The 13,711-nt window shown below is 27.7% G+C and overlaps 2 protein-coding genes across 2 annotated transcripts; both read left to right on the top strand.

Moving 5' to 3' along the window:
- Nucleotides 1–4,712: 4,712 nt before the first annotated feature.
- LOC132800161 (loganic acid O-methyltransferase-like) lies at nucleotides 4,713–6,157 on the top strand. Its single transcript, XM_060813176.1, has 2 exons — nucleotides 4,713–5,372; nucleotides 5,819–6,157. Exons 1-2 carry the CDS (start codon nucleotides 4,713–4,715, stop codon nucleotides 6,155–6,157), a joined length of 999 nt encoding a protein of 332 aa, XP_060669159.1.
- A 3,541-nt stretch (nucleotides 6,158–9,698) lies between these two features.
- On the top strand, nucleotides 9,699–11,898 carry LOC132800307 (loganic acid O-methyltransferase-like). Its single transcript, XM_060813686.1, has 3 exons — nucleotides 9,699–9,880; nucleotides 10,190–10,852; nucleotides 11,376–11,898. The coding sequence occupies exons 1-3, from the start codon at nucleotides 9,794–9,796 to the stop codon at nucleotides 11,712–11,714; spliced, it is 1,089 nt and encodes a 362-aa protein (XP_060669669.1). The 5' UTR covers nucleotides 9,699–9,793; the 3' UTR covers nucleotides 11,715–11,898.
- The last annotated feature ends 1,813 nt before the right edge of the window (nucleotides 11,899–13,711 follow it).

The raw sequence follows: 13,711 nt of genomic DNA, 5'->3' as shown, positions 1-13,711 counted from the left end.
GTCAAAATACGTATTTCTCAAATGCAGCCAGAAAATTTATCAAAAAAAAATAATTAAAAAAAAAATGCAGCGACAAAAAACACATAAAGCGACACGCAGCGATAAAATAATGAAGAGCGTTTGAAGAATTTGAACCTTGTGTACTTTTAATCAATATTGGAAATACAGACCAATAGAAAATCCAGAAAGACAACAAAATCCCGGATATAGTTCGATCCTTCCTAAACAATACTTTATGGTTTCTACTTTCTAGTTTATGTCAACGGTTTATCTATTTTCGTATTATATTGGTGCGCAGAATTTTGATCATAATCAAGGTAAACATTAATAGAATTCTTCTTACACTAAAAAATGCACAAACTCACCCTGAAAATTATTTCATTTCGAGGAGGGGGCTCAATGGATAATACTTGGCAAGCTTCACGGAATTGTCTTTCAAGAAAAGACAGAGACAAATCTTTATTTTGATAAGATTCACCACCACAACAGCTACTGTTCGTGATGCAGGGAAATACACGATGAATATAGCACGCCCTTCGGATATACTGAAATTATTAATATAAAAATGTTAGAATTTCTATGCTATCATGATTAAAAAGATAATGTAGTTTAGAATAGTTATTTTCTGAAAATGCATTCCAAAAAGCAGACAGAATATTTTTTATAAATAAGTTGTTTCTTATCAACAAGATAAAGGCATCAAGGTTAAGAAATTAGTGATGTAGTTAGAAGGAAATTTATAAAGCAAGGCATCATTTCCATAAACCAAAAAAAGGAATATATTAGTAAAAACAATGGAAACCAATCGCTTTAACGTGCAACTTTAGGAAAACATAGTCAGATATGAACCATTAAACTTAGGGGGGAGGGAGAGTCCAGTACTGAGAACCACAAAGAAATGGATAAAAGCACTACATCCACATATTTCCATAGCAAAGGACAAAGTAGGCTTAACTAGTGGGTTCTCGAGTTTACAGGGAAGCTCAATACAAGTCTCTATCTAAAATGTTCTAACTGAGGAATTCCTTTGAAAGAGTTTTCATTTTCAATCAAGCATTACTACATGTGAGAGATTTCTTTTGCCAAGTTAATTAATTAATTTTCACATTAATAATTGTTTTAAATTAATTTGTTCCAAGTTCAAATCAATTTGTAATTATCATGTCACATTAATAATTGTTTTAAATTAAAGGTCCACAAGTATTGTTAACCCATTAAAATATAATATCAAACCTTTCTGGTTAATAATAGTAAACGGAGGCATATATATATATATATATATATATAAGCGAAATATCGGTGACTTGATTTGAGTAAAACATTAATCTTGCTTATCAAAGAAATGATGATAAACCTTTTTACAGTATAAATTTTCAAAAAAACATTGTAATTCAATTCAGTATCAAATATCAAAGTTAAATATTCAAAATGAGTTCAAAAAAGACTCTGGTAATAGTTTAAATTTTTTATAAAAATGTTAATTTAATTTGACGTCAGAATAAAAAAATTTATCTGAAATTGAAAACTAACAATTCTATTTGTAAATTAAACCATTTAAATTTTAGAGAAACTTTTAACTTTAATATATATATATATATACCAATTGTTTCTCTTGTTTTTCTTTTATTTTTCTTTTAATTTTTTTATCATAATCAAATTTGATAAACAATAATGGAAATCTTATTAATAGCAGTAAATTAATGAAGGCTTATATATACAAAATATAGCTGACTTCATTTCAGTAAAGCATAGGTCATGTTCTTGGCTTTAATATTTATTTACCATCTTTTTAAAATTATATTTTGGGAGTTTGATTGCGAATATGTTCTGCAATGCATTGAAGATATCAAGTTGGTTGTTTTTGGCATCTGGTACTTAATTCAAACTGCCGTCCTAATTCTCTTCCACACAAGTACTCGATCTTTGAATTAGGTGTAGCTTTTGATCAATTATATACATAAATATATATATATATATATATATATGTATGTACAATGTACCCAAAAGCAACAAATCATCAAAATCAATGCAAATTGTTTAAGAACATAAAACAACAGCCAACAATATCTGGACAAAAATTACTAAAGTTATATATCAGTTTTTGTATATATTGGATTGGTTTTCACTAAGAAATGATAAATTAAATTAAACGAGAGAAAAGCCATACGTTACGTGAACGAATAAATCAATTATGAACCATACCAAATATATAAATTAATCAATTTTAATTTTAACCTTTACAAATTTATCTTGTCTGCTGGCTTATCTATAAGTATTGGTGTCCATATGAGAAGGATTGTATCCCTAAAATCAATCATATTAATAAAGTTACAGAGAGGTTGGTCAGAGACAACTTAATATGAAGGTTCAGAGCAACTTAGAATTGCATGAGCAATCTGATTTATCAAAGGGAGGAGACAGCCATGCTGAAAGTGACTCCAATATGGTAAATCATTTTTTTCAATGGAAATTAATTTTCAATACATATTTATATATATATATATATATAATTCACGATTAAATTTAATTATTTATAGACTTTGACCTTTGATTTTTCTGAGTAAAAAAAAAAAAAATTGTGTGTAGACTTTGATTTTCGTTTAGATGCACACGTTTTTTATACCTAATCAAATAGGGCTATACAATCTGATAGGACTTTATATGCAATTTTTGCTCAAAAAGAAAACTTTGAAAATAAATAGATAAATTTTACTTATACGTATGTTATTGTTGAAATTTCATGGAACATTAATGATAAACTAAAAACTTAAGATACCTTCAACAGAAACTTTTATTTTTATTTTTTTTATTTCCTCCATATGAATTTTTTCGATAAGTACGAGATCAATTTTTCCCAAGAAAATTTAGATAATCTTGAAACTTCAACAGAGGCTTTTTTTTTTTTTTTTTAACGGTGAATAACAGAGATTTATTTATTTGCTAAAGAACAGAGGGTACTTACTTCCTTATATTGTTATATAACTGAGTTTAAGACCATGGCAGATTCAACTCCCATGAGGAGGAAAGTCCAAGTCAACTGGAGGCCCATTATTAGATCCCAGTCAAAGAGAGATAAACATAGTGGCGCTGGCCCAGTCACTGTGCTTATCTCCAATTAGACCCATGAAAACTACAATTCTTCCCGTTGACCCAAAAAATAAAATTCCAGTTGTGCCTAGTTTCATTTTTAGACATTCATGGATCGACAATCAGATTTTATTTTATTTTTCTGTTGGTCATAACAATCAGATTTGAATTGGTAGGAACCATTCTAAGCTAACTGAGAAAGTAGATTCATCAAGTTGCTTTGGTTTTTTCATTGCAGTCACTTTAGCACAAACATTAAGTACATGCTTTGTCCATAGAATGCATCTATTTTTCATATAATAGAAATAATAATTTTCAATAATAAAAATTAAAAAAATTACTAATATTTTTTTTGTTGTTGAAATTTTTAGTTATTTTAGTATATTAAAAAGGATGATTAGCTTAAATATTTTTTTAATTTTTAATTTTTTTTTTATCTTTTAAAAGTTTATATTATTTTTTATTTATGTTTTTTATTCTTTATAATTTTTTTTTTAAAAAAATTGTTTATGTGTAATTAAATATGCAATCAATTATATTTAAATTTCAATTCAAAAAAAAAAATTTTAAATTTAATTTATATTATTTTAAATTTTTTTATTTTTAATAAATAGATAATGTTTCAAATTACAAATTTATGGGAACAATCAATTTTATATTTCAGTTTATTATTAATAGGGGATGAAGGAATATATATATTAGTTATATTTTCAAAAGGAATAGTTATTCCAATGAAATATATGAAACAACTATTTTTCGAGTTGCAGTTTGATAAAGTATAAAACTAGTGAAAATTTAAATTCTTTAAGAAAATAAAACTTTCATATATTTAAGTAGTTATTAGGATAAAAAAAGTGTGGATTGAAAAATTTTGATTCTCAAATTTAAAAAAATATATATTTATGAGAAAATTTTTAACACCCGTATTGATGATAGTTTAAAAGACTTTTAAAATATCATTATGCAAATTTTTTAAAAAGACAAACTCTTTTCTTGATTTATAATATAAAAATTTATTTAATTATTTTTAAATTCAAAAATTCAGATTACCAACCAAACATTATATAAGAAATGAAAAAAATTAGCAAAAAGTTTGAAACTTGTAAGATAAAATCTACTTAAAAAATCGACCAAACATAAATTTACCTAATCCTATATAAAATAACTATTTCATTCATTTCCATCCATATCCCTACCTACCGAACTAGCCTTAACAACGATTTTTTAAAATTTTAATATGAAACCCGAGCAAGTTAATTTGTTATTCTTTATTTTCAGATAAATAATACTTGAGTCAATAAATTTTTTGATATCAACTAGTTTGGCATTGTTTTATTAGGTTCATTTATGTGCGTTTTATAGTCTATAGAAGGCAGGTTTCTATGCGATGCAGCTTGGTTGGCTTCATGATCAATAGGGTAGATCAAAATCAAGCGGTACATACGACTTTTTTCATTTTTAATTTTAATATAAAGTCCTAGCATTCAATCAATATTAGATTCACTTATAGCAATTGAAGGCAAAAACTATATAACATCTATTGATCATAGTAATTGAACGTAAAATTAAAACCATCAAAAACATTAACATATTATATGTACTAATGGTAATTTGATATATGCATCATGCAGAAAAGAGTTGTTGTAGCTGCAGAAGAGAAAATAAAAGAAGAAATAGCTAACAACTTCGACATCAACAGCAGCTTAAAAGCTATTCGTATAGTAGACGTGGGGTGTTCCTATGGAACAACTACGATTCTAGCGGTGCAGAACATCGTAGAAGCCATTAAATCAAAATACAAATCGAAAGGACTCGAAGATCAAATCCCGGAATTCCAAGTGTTCTTCAACGACCTTCAATCAAATGATTTCAACACCCTTTTCAAAATACTCCCTCCCAATAGGGAATATTTTGCGGCTGCACTACCAGGTACATTCTACAAACCATTACTTCCCAGGGAGTCTCTGCATGTTGTTCACTCTTCTAATTCCTTAAATTGGCTCTCTGAGATTCCAAGAGAGGTTCTGGAAAATACTTCTCCGGCATGGAATAGAGGGAGAATTCATTATATAAATGCACGTGTGGAAGTCATGGAGGCCTACGCAGCTCAATATGCTAAGGATTGGGAAACGTTCTTGTGTGCTAGAGCTCACGATGTTGCTGTTGGTGGGCTAATGGCATTGCTTGTTCCTGTAGTTCCTGATGAGGTTGATCTCAGCTCTGAGACTCTTACTGGTGGAGATTTCCTAATTTTTGAATCTTGCCTAATTGAAATGGTCATGGCGGTAAGAATATGCTTCTCTATACATTTGATTAATTAACTAGAGCATAGTTATTTGGAATCCAGATCCTTATTTTATTTTTATTTTTGTGTTTTGATTTATTTCATTTTTGGATATTGAAGGTGAAGGGTATTTTAACTCAAAAACATTACATTAAAAAACAGCTTTACATTAGATTGTCCCATATGGATTATTTCCATCTTCAATGAACCAAACCAAATTAAACATAAGATTAGCATTTGAGAATCTCATATTAATATCATAGGTTGTTTATTTAACTAGATGTTCAAATATATTTTATGGGACAGTTTAATGGTAATATCTACACTTTTTAATAAAATAATATACATATATATATATACGTTCAAATATTATGTGTCTGACTAAAGGAGAAAATTAATCAATGACTATTATTAGTTGGTATGACAATTTTTTGATATTAATTGCAGGGAGTAATCAATGAAGAACAAGTGGACTCCTTGAATCTGGGCTTTTACTTCTCAAGTCCAAAGGAATTAAATGGCATCGTCCAAAAAAATGGGCTTTTCAGCATCGTTAGCATGGAAAAATTGCATAGTCTTCACTCAAGTAGTGTCCCACTGGAAAAACGTACATTGATTTTAAAAGCTGGACTTGAAGGGATATTCAAACGTCACTTTGCAAGTGATGAGGTCGTGGATGAGATTTTTTGTCGTTTCTCTAAGAAAGTTGTAGTTTCTTCAATTCATTTACATCCAGAGAACAATAAAATGTTGGTCCTGTTTCTTCTTCTTAAGCGCAAGCCATGAGTATTAGTTTTCTACAAAATTGAAACCTTTAGTTTCACATTTATGTTTCTATCAGTGTTCATCTTTTCCATTAAAAAAAATAAAAAAATTATGGATATGCAACAATACATTATCAATATTTATAATGATATGTTTTCATATTTTGAGAGAGATATGGATCCTCTCATCATCTATAATATTCATTTCTGCTCATCTATAAGAGCATTTCCAATGGTTCTTTCTATTAGAATCTATATGGCATTAATTTTGAAAAATATCCATGCTCAGATGACATTCTTTCTATTTAGTAGATAATGTTTTATACAATTTTTCTTCAATGGGTTCTGTTTAAATTTTCTGAAATGCTAATGTATAATTTTTTATTTTGAAATTATATCTAATTAAAAAAATCAAAAACTTACACAGAATTTTTTTTTTTTTAACAAGAATCAATAAAAATAATAAAATGCTGACTCAATGTGTCTAACAAAACTTCCAGAAATAGACAGTATCCTTTACAGTTTCTATTTCTTTTGTTGCCACATCAGCTTAATAGAACTAATACACAAAACCATAAAAAAAAAAAATTTTAAAATTTTATCTATTTATCTGATGTGGCAAACGATTTTTAAATAAACAGAACCTTTAATATTGATTTATTTTTTACAAAATAATAAAATTGAAGGTTACAGGCCAATTTTCCAACAAGTTAATTGATATTTGTTATTATGAATAAACAATCACTATATATTCAATGATAATTCAAATTATTATCATTAAAATGTTTATTTTTAAAATTTTATTACAAAAATAAATACTTTCAATAAAATTTGTGACATAAATCAAGAATTGTCATCGACAATGACAAAATAGTAATATTCAAATTAATTGGTTCAAAGTCAATTATTTGGTTTTGAATTATTTGGTTTATTGTTAACAAACTCTGTTGAGGTTATAACTAGCCATGCACGTTAGCTTTACCAACTTAAAATAACAGTTGTTTGCCAGCTTTTATCATCGTATTCAAAATAAATTATGATAATAAATCTCATATTTTAAATCTCAATATCTAAAAGTCTTTTAGATACGATCTAAATCTTAATATTTTGTTTTGTTCGCTAATGTCGTGATCAGATAGAATCTATATCTTAATATTTTATTTTGTCTGCTAAGACTGTGATATGTGTGGGCCTTAGTGATAATTTAAAAGCGTATCCATGGGCCGATTTGGGTAAGGCCCAGGGTGCCAAGTTCGCCACTTTAATTTTACTTTTTAAAAAATTTGAATACGTAATTGTATGTATCTTTACATTTGTAATATATAAAATAAACTTGTACCCCTTTAAAATCGTATATTCTTCTCTAATTTGTTCAATTTTGACTTTTTCGTTTTTAAAGATTTTAAATATTGCTTATCCAATCCAATAGTCCACATAATCTCTACAAAAAATTGTATAAATATTTTTAACAGTAATATTCGTACAATAAAATTCCCACCTTTGATGGAATTTTTCAATATTTTAATTAACTTTTTAAATTTTTTTATTTTCATTTTGAATTAAACTATAGCTAAAAATAAATTGTAATTAGTTAAAGTCTCAACTTTCAAAGTATGTAGTAAGTTATTAATTACCTTCGGATATCATGTGAATTATATTTTGTGTTTTATCATGAATATCTAATAGTTCCTTCTAGGGGTGGGCAAAATCCAATCCAACCCGTTCAACCCGTCCAATCCAATCCATTTTTAACGGTTTGGATTGGATTTTTACATCAATTGGATTAGATTGGGTTCAAAATATTATAAATTGTATGGATTGGATTGGTTATGGATTGGAAATATAAATCCAATCCAATCCAATCCAATCCAAATAAAATATTATATAACTAAAAAATTATATATTTTTTATTTTTTCATTTTTATACATTAATTTTATAATATTTTTTTCATTTTTATATATTAATTTTTAAATTTTTTTTCCAATTTTATATATTGATTTTTAATATATATAGATATTTTTTTTCTTTTATATCCCCATATCCCAAATCCCAAATCAAATTGTAAGTTATAACCCTAAACTAAATATTTACCTTTGTTGCCGCTCACCACCAGTCCATCACCATCACCATAATATATATATATTTTTTACATCCCCATCATATATATATATATATATATATATATCTACATATATTGTATCTAATTGTTACTTATATATATATATATAAATGTTTAAATATAATTTATTGTTAATTTTATTGTTTTGATCTTTGTAGAGTTTACAGAATCAACTAAAATTAGTGAACCTATCAACGTTGATTAACTTATGATTTACCAAAGTTTTAAGGTTTAAAAAAAAAAAAAGGAATTATGCATTGATTCTTGAGTGAATGAATTTTGACGAATGTATTATTTTACATTATTTGTTCTAACAATTTTAATTTGATTTTATAGGAGTGAGATGATGGCATTAATGTTTGCTATTTAATAAGTGCATGATGTGTATCATTTGCTATATTTTCTTCTTTATTTTCCATTGTAGATTATGTTATATTATTCTAATTGTATTTTATGTTTAAATAATTATAATTTATTATTTATATTTTATATTTGAAAATTTTTTTATTTGTATTATATATTTATAAATTAGTAAATTTCAAACCGATCAACAAATCCAAACCAAACCGATCATAAATGGTTTGGTTTGGTTTGGATTTAATGCTTCAATGGTTTGGTTTGGATTGTAAATTAGAAAAACCGATATGTATGGATTGGGTTGTATTTCAGTCCAAAACCGAACCAACCCAATCCATGCCCACCCCTAGTTCCTTCTTTCTTTCTTTTTTTTTTCTTTTTTTTTTTTATAAATAATATCAAATAGTGTACCCTTGAATATATATTTTCTGAATCAGTCAATGGGCGTCTCTATTTGCTGGGAATCATGTACTATTAGTCCACTACCTTGCCGCCCTGTTGCTTGTTTGATCTTCGAACTCGACTTATATCAGCTGACTTTTGCAAGTAGCCCAAAATGAGTACGAATGATATTTACTAAGTCTACGCTTATAATCTACAAGGAAAAACAGGAAATTAAGTTCAAGGGATTATAGTAACCGGAAGAAAATTGTGGGAAAAAAAAAAAAAAAAGATATAGCATACAAAGTATAAAAACAAAATTAATGCAAATTTAGTTTTTTTTTTCTTTTTTTTGGTTATTATTTATTTATTTTATGGAAACAAGTGAGAGGTTTCGTTTCTCCCTTTTATTTTATAAATATATATATATATATATATATATATATATATAATGCCTCGTTGCTGTTATATATGTAAAAGCAATGCACATTTTATACGGTCAAGATTTTCAAATCAATAATTAATGAACATGTTGGGTTTGACGTGGTTTATTTTGGTTAACATTGAATGATTAAAAAGATAAAATAGAACTGATAAAATTAAGTAATCAACAAATTCCACTAAATTTATTACCTATATTTTATAATTAAAGTCTTAATCGAAGGCTTGTATAATTGGCCTCCATTGCACTATTTAATACCGGGTGCCTGGCGTAGAGGTGGCATCCTTACACATCAATCCCATATTCACAGTAGGTGAACACTTAGATATTGAGAGATCATCTTAGAGAAAGAGAGATTATGGAGGTTCAAAGCAATTCATTATTTTCCCACCAATCCCAAGCAGCCAGTGGTGGAAAAAGCATTCCTGAAAATGATGCTTATTTGGTAAAATCTTCTTCATGCAAAATATTATACCTTGTTCCTCAATTTAGTTTTGTGATAGAATTATTCACTTAATCAAATTTAGTTTTTTATTTTTAATGCATATACATGTACAAAATTTTAATCAGTTGGAAACATATATTTTTTATTTTGTGTTACATAAATGTTAAATATTAGACGTAGATTATCTTAATTAATAATTTAAAATTAAAAATGACAATTATTGTATCCTCTCTCTATATATATATATATATATACACGGAACTCTCTACGTATATACCAAAGTGAATACGATTTCGACTTGTTTTGCAGAAAAAAGTTGTTATTGCTGCGGAAGAGAAACTAAAGGAAGAAATTGCCAAGAATTTCGACATCACGAAGCTTTTTAATTCCTCGAAATCAATTCGCATCGCAGATGTAGGATGTTCTAATGGATCAACCACGGTTCTTGCGGTGGAGAACATCATCGACGCCATAAAATCCAAATACAAATCACAAGGACTAGTCGAAGATCAAACGCCGGAATTCGAAGTGTTCTTCAACGATCTCGAATCCAATGATTTCAACACGCTTTTCACATTCCTACCTCCGAACAGGGAATATTTTGCGGCTGCACTGCCGGGGTCTTTCTACAAACCTTTACTTCCAAAGCAATCTATTCATATCGTTCACTCCTCTAGTTCACTCAACTGGCTCTCCGAAATTCCCAAAGAGGTGAGGGACCCAAATTCGCCGGCATTTAACAAAGGAAAAATCCATTACGTGAATGCTCATAAGGAAGTGATGGAGGCCTATGCAGCTCAATATGACAAGGATTGGAACACTTTTCTTTGTGCTAGAGCTCAAGATGTTGTGGTTGGAGGTCTAATGGCACTTTCTGTTCCTGCAGTTTCAGATGTCAAACTCAGCTTAGACACCCATACTGGTAGAAATTTCCTCATTTTGGAATCTTGCCTTACTGACATGACCAAGTTGGTAAGAAACCTCCTTCCATCATCATCGTCACTATTTGAAGTAGGGGGGGGGGGGGGGGGGGGGGTGTTCCAACTCTTTATAATTAAGACATAGTAAACTTTGTTATTGGACTATTTGATTTGATAATTAAGAAACATTAAAAAGTGATAGATATGAACTTTTATCAACAAATTTATAAACCAAATTAGTTTATCACTTTTTTTATCTTTTTTTTTTTAATTTTTGTTTTATTTTTTTGATAGATTTTGAATGATAGATTACGAAGTGATAGTTTTTGATAATAAAATATTAACTTCGAATATAATGTTTTTTTATCTTGGGATGCCCTTTAATCGATTTAGAAATATTGACCAAATTAAATTATTTTTCAACCCGTACGTACTTTACCAAATGTATTATTTTCTAATCTTTAGATCAATTTTAGAACGTAAGAAAAATTTTAGATTTGCGTGCTTAAACAACCAATTATCATTGGACCGGGTCTTTTATCATTGACTGCTATATTTGTATATATTGATTGCAGGGAGTAATAAGCGAAGAACAATTGGACTCTTTCAATCTGGGGTTATACCATTCAAGTCCAGAAGAATTGATTGAAATCATAGAAAGAAATGGGATGTTTAGCATAGAAAGCATGGGAAAAATAGTGGATGGTTTTAACGCCAAAGCCATTCCGGTCGAAAAGCGAGCTTTGGTATTGAAAGGTGGAATGGGAGGTATATTCAAACGCCATTTCCGAAATGATGAGTTAATTGATGAGGTTTTTGATCGTTTTGCCAAGAAAGTTACTGATTCTCCACTCAACTTGCAATGTACGGATCACAAAATGGTCATCTTTCTCCTTCTTAAGAGGAAGCCATAAATGAGTACTTTTTGGCGACCCTACATAGATCAACCTTTGATGAATAACAATTATGTTTAGTTAAGTAGATTTCATACATGGTTGTGTTTTGTATTTGAACAATGTTTTGATGAATTATATATTAAAGAAATAAAGGTTTTTTTTTTTCTTTAATAAATAAAGGGGTTGGTTATATGTGTTAATCCAATGTAATCATTTTGAGTGCAAGATATGTCAATTTATGTTATTTGGCAAATATTTTTGTTGTAGCTTACGTTCAAGTCTATGCCTTTTGTCTTCTATTATTGTTATTTTTTTTAACTAATTTTTTCCTTTAACATATATGGCGTACAATAATAAGTACATGATAACCCACGTTTATAAAATAGGAGCCTAGTGGCAAAGATATATATATATATATATATATACACTCATTCTTTTATTAATCAGATATTTTGTATGAAATTCATTTAGAATACATGTTGTCACCAATGAATCCGAACAAAAGAAAAATTATATATATATATATATACACACACACACACTCATATTGTATACTACATGTAGCAAAAGCCTACAATTTGAATATCTCTACTCTCAAATATTAAAAAAATATACATATCAGAAATGTAGTTACAAGTTGCAATATATATTATATGTTTATGCCCACGATGAAACTTGTTGTTGGATGCTTTTTAGTCATAGAACAAAAGTCTTATAATGTTTTTCAAATTGTTGTTGTTGTTGTATAGGAGGTGAAGAGATTTTGAACATTGGCCGTTATATAAGAAACCAATAGCTTTTATCATTGGATGGTCACCACAAGGCTTATAATTATTTTTTGGTGTTTTTTCGTAATACTTTTTGTGTTCCTATACAATGTTCAAAAAAACTTGTTACTAGGTCAAGAAATTATTACCCAAAAAAAATTGTAGGTTCAAAAATAGAAGTTTTTCCATCTTCATTATCATAATGTTAGCTTTGACAAAAATGTAACTCTACTTTCCAGAAAATATATTAATTATTGCTATTTGGCACGGAGTTTTTAGTAAGTCACGACGTAAATGCCTTTTCTTTCTTTTATTTATTTATTTATTTATTTTTGGGGACTAATTATGTATTATATTTTGTAATATTACTAGTTGCTGGGTAGTATTAATTTTAAATGTAGAGGTATATCAATCTAAAACCTGATTTTTTAATGTTAAATTACATTAATCAGAATAAGAATACTCGTTCAACTGTTTTAGGTATTAGGTATTTAGTTTTAAAAAAAAAAAAGTTTCTTTCTTTTTTTTCTTTTCTTTTTTTTTTCTTTTTTTAAAAAATGTGGATATAAGGAACATGAAACAGGATTTATCAATTATTTGTAATCATTAGTAAAAACTGATGAGTAAACTATAAATTTTAGAGTATGCTTGGTATGATTTATTTTTACGCATTAAATATTTATTGGTTATCATAAGCTTTTTTTGATTAAAAAAATGGATGTGTGGCTAAAAATCAGCTTGTTAACAAAAAAAAAAAGGGCTTTTTAAGTTAATTGTGTTTTTTTTTTTTTGTTAAGAAAATGTCGTTATAAATCTAAAAGAACATTAAATAAAGTTTAAAAAGCATTTTTTAAACTAACAATCAAATATTTGATAGCTTTTCAATAATTTCTTTTTTTTTTTTTTATAAAAATTCTATTAGAAAAAGCTTTATACTCAAAAACTCTTCTTACCTTATATATACTAAACGGATTCTAATCTTCAAAAGTTATGCATGTATTTTGTCAAACGAATGTGCCAAGCCAACACAACGAAATATGAAAAATCATGGAGTTTTAGCTATTAATTAAATTTAAACGTCAAAATCTTAGCGATTATGCAGCTTGTCATTGCATTACAAGCATTGAATAAGCAATGAGAGAAATAAAATATATTTTAAATTACATAATGAAGTTTGACGGATTATTTGTTTATAAAAATATGCATATGTTATATCAACTTGAGTCCTGCAATAACTTCGCCAATTAA

The sequence above is a fragment of the Ziziphus jujuba genome, chromosome 12 (assembly GCF_031755915.1).
Source record: "Ziziphus jujuba cultivar Dongzao chromosome 12, ASM3175591v1".
Lineage (NCBI taxonomy): Eukaryota > Viridiplantae > Streptophyta > Magnoliopsida > Rosales > Rhamnaceae > Ziziphus > Ziziphus jujuba.
The sequence above is the reverse complement of the archived record's forward strand: the minus strand, read 5'-3'. Positions and strand labels throughout refer to the sequence as shown.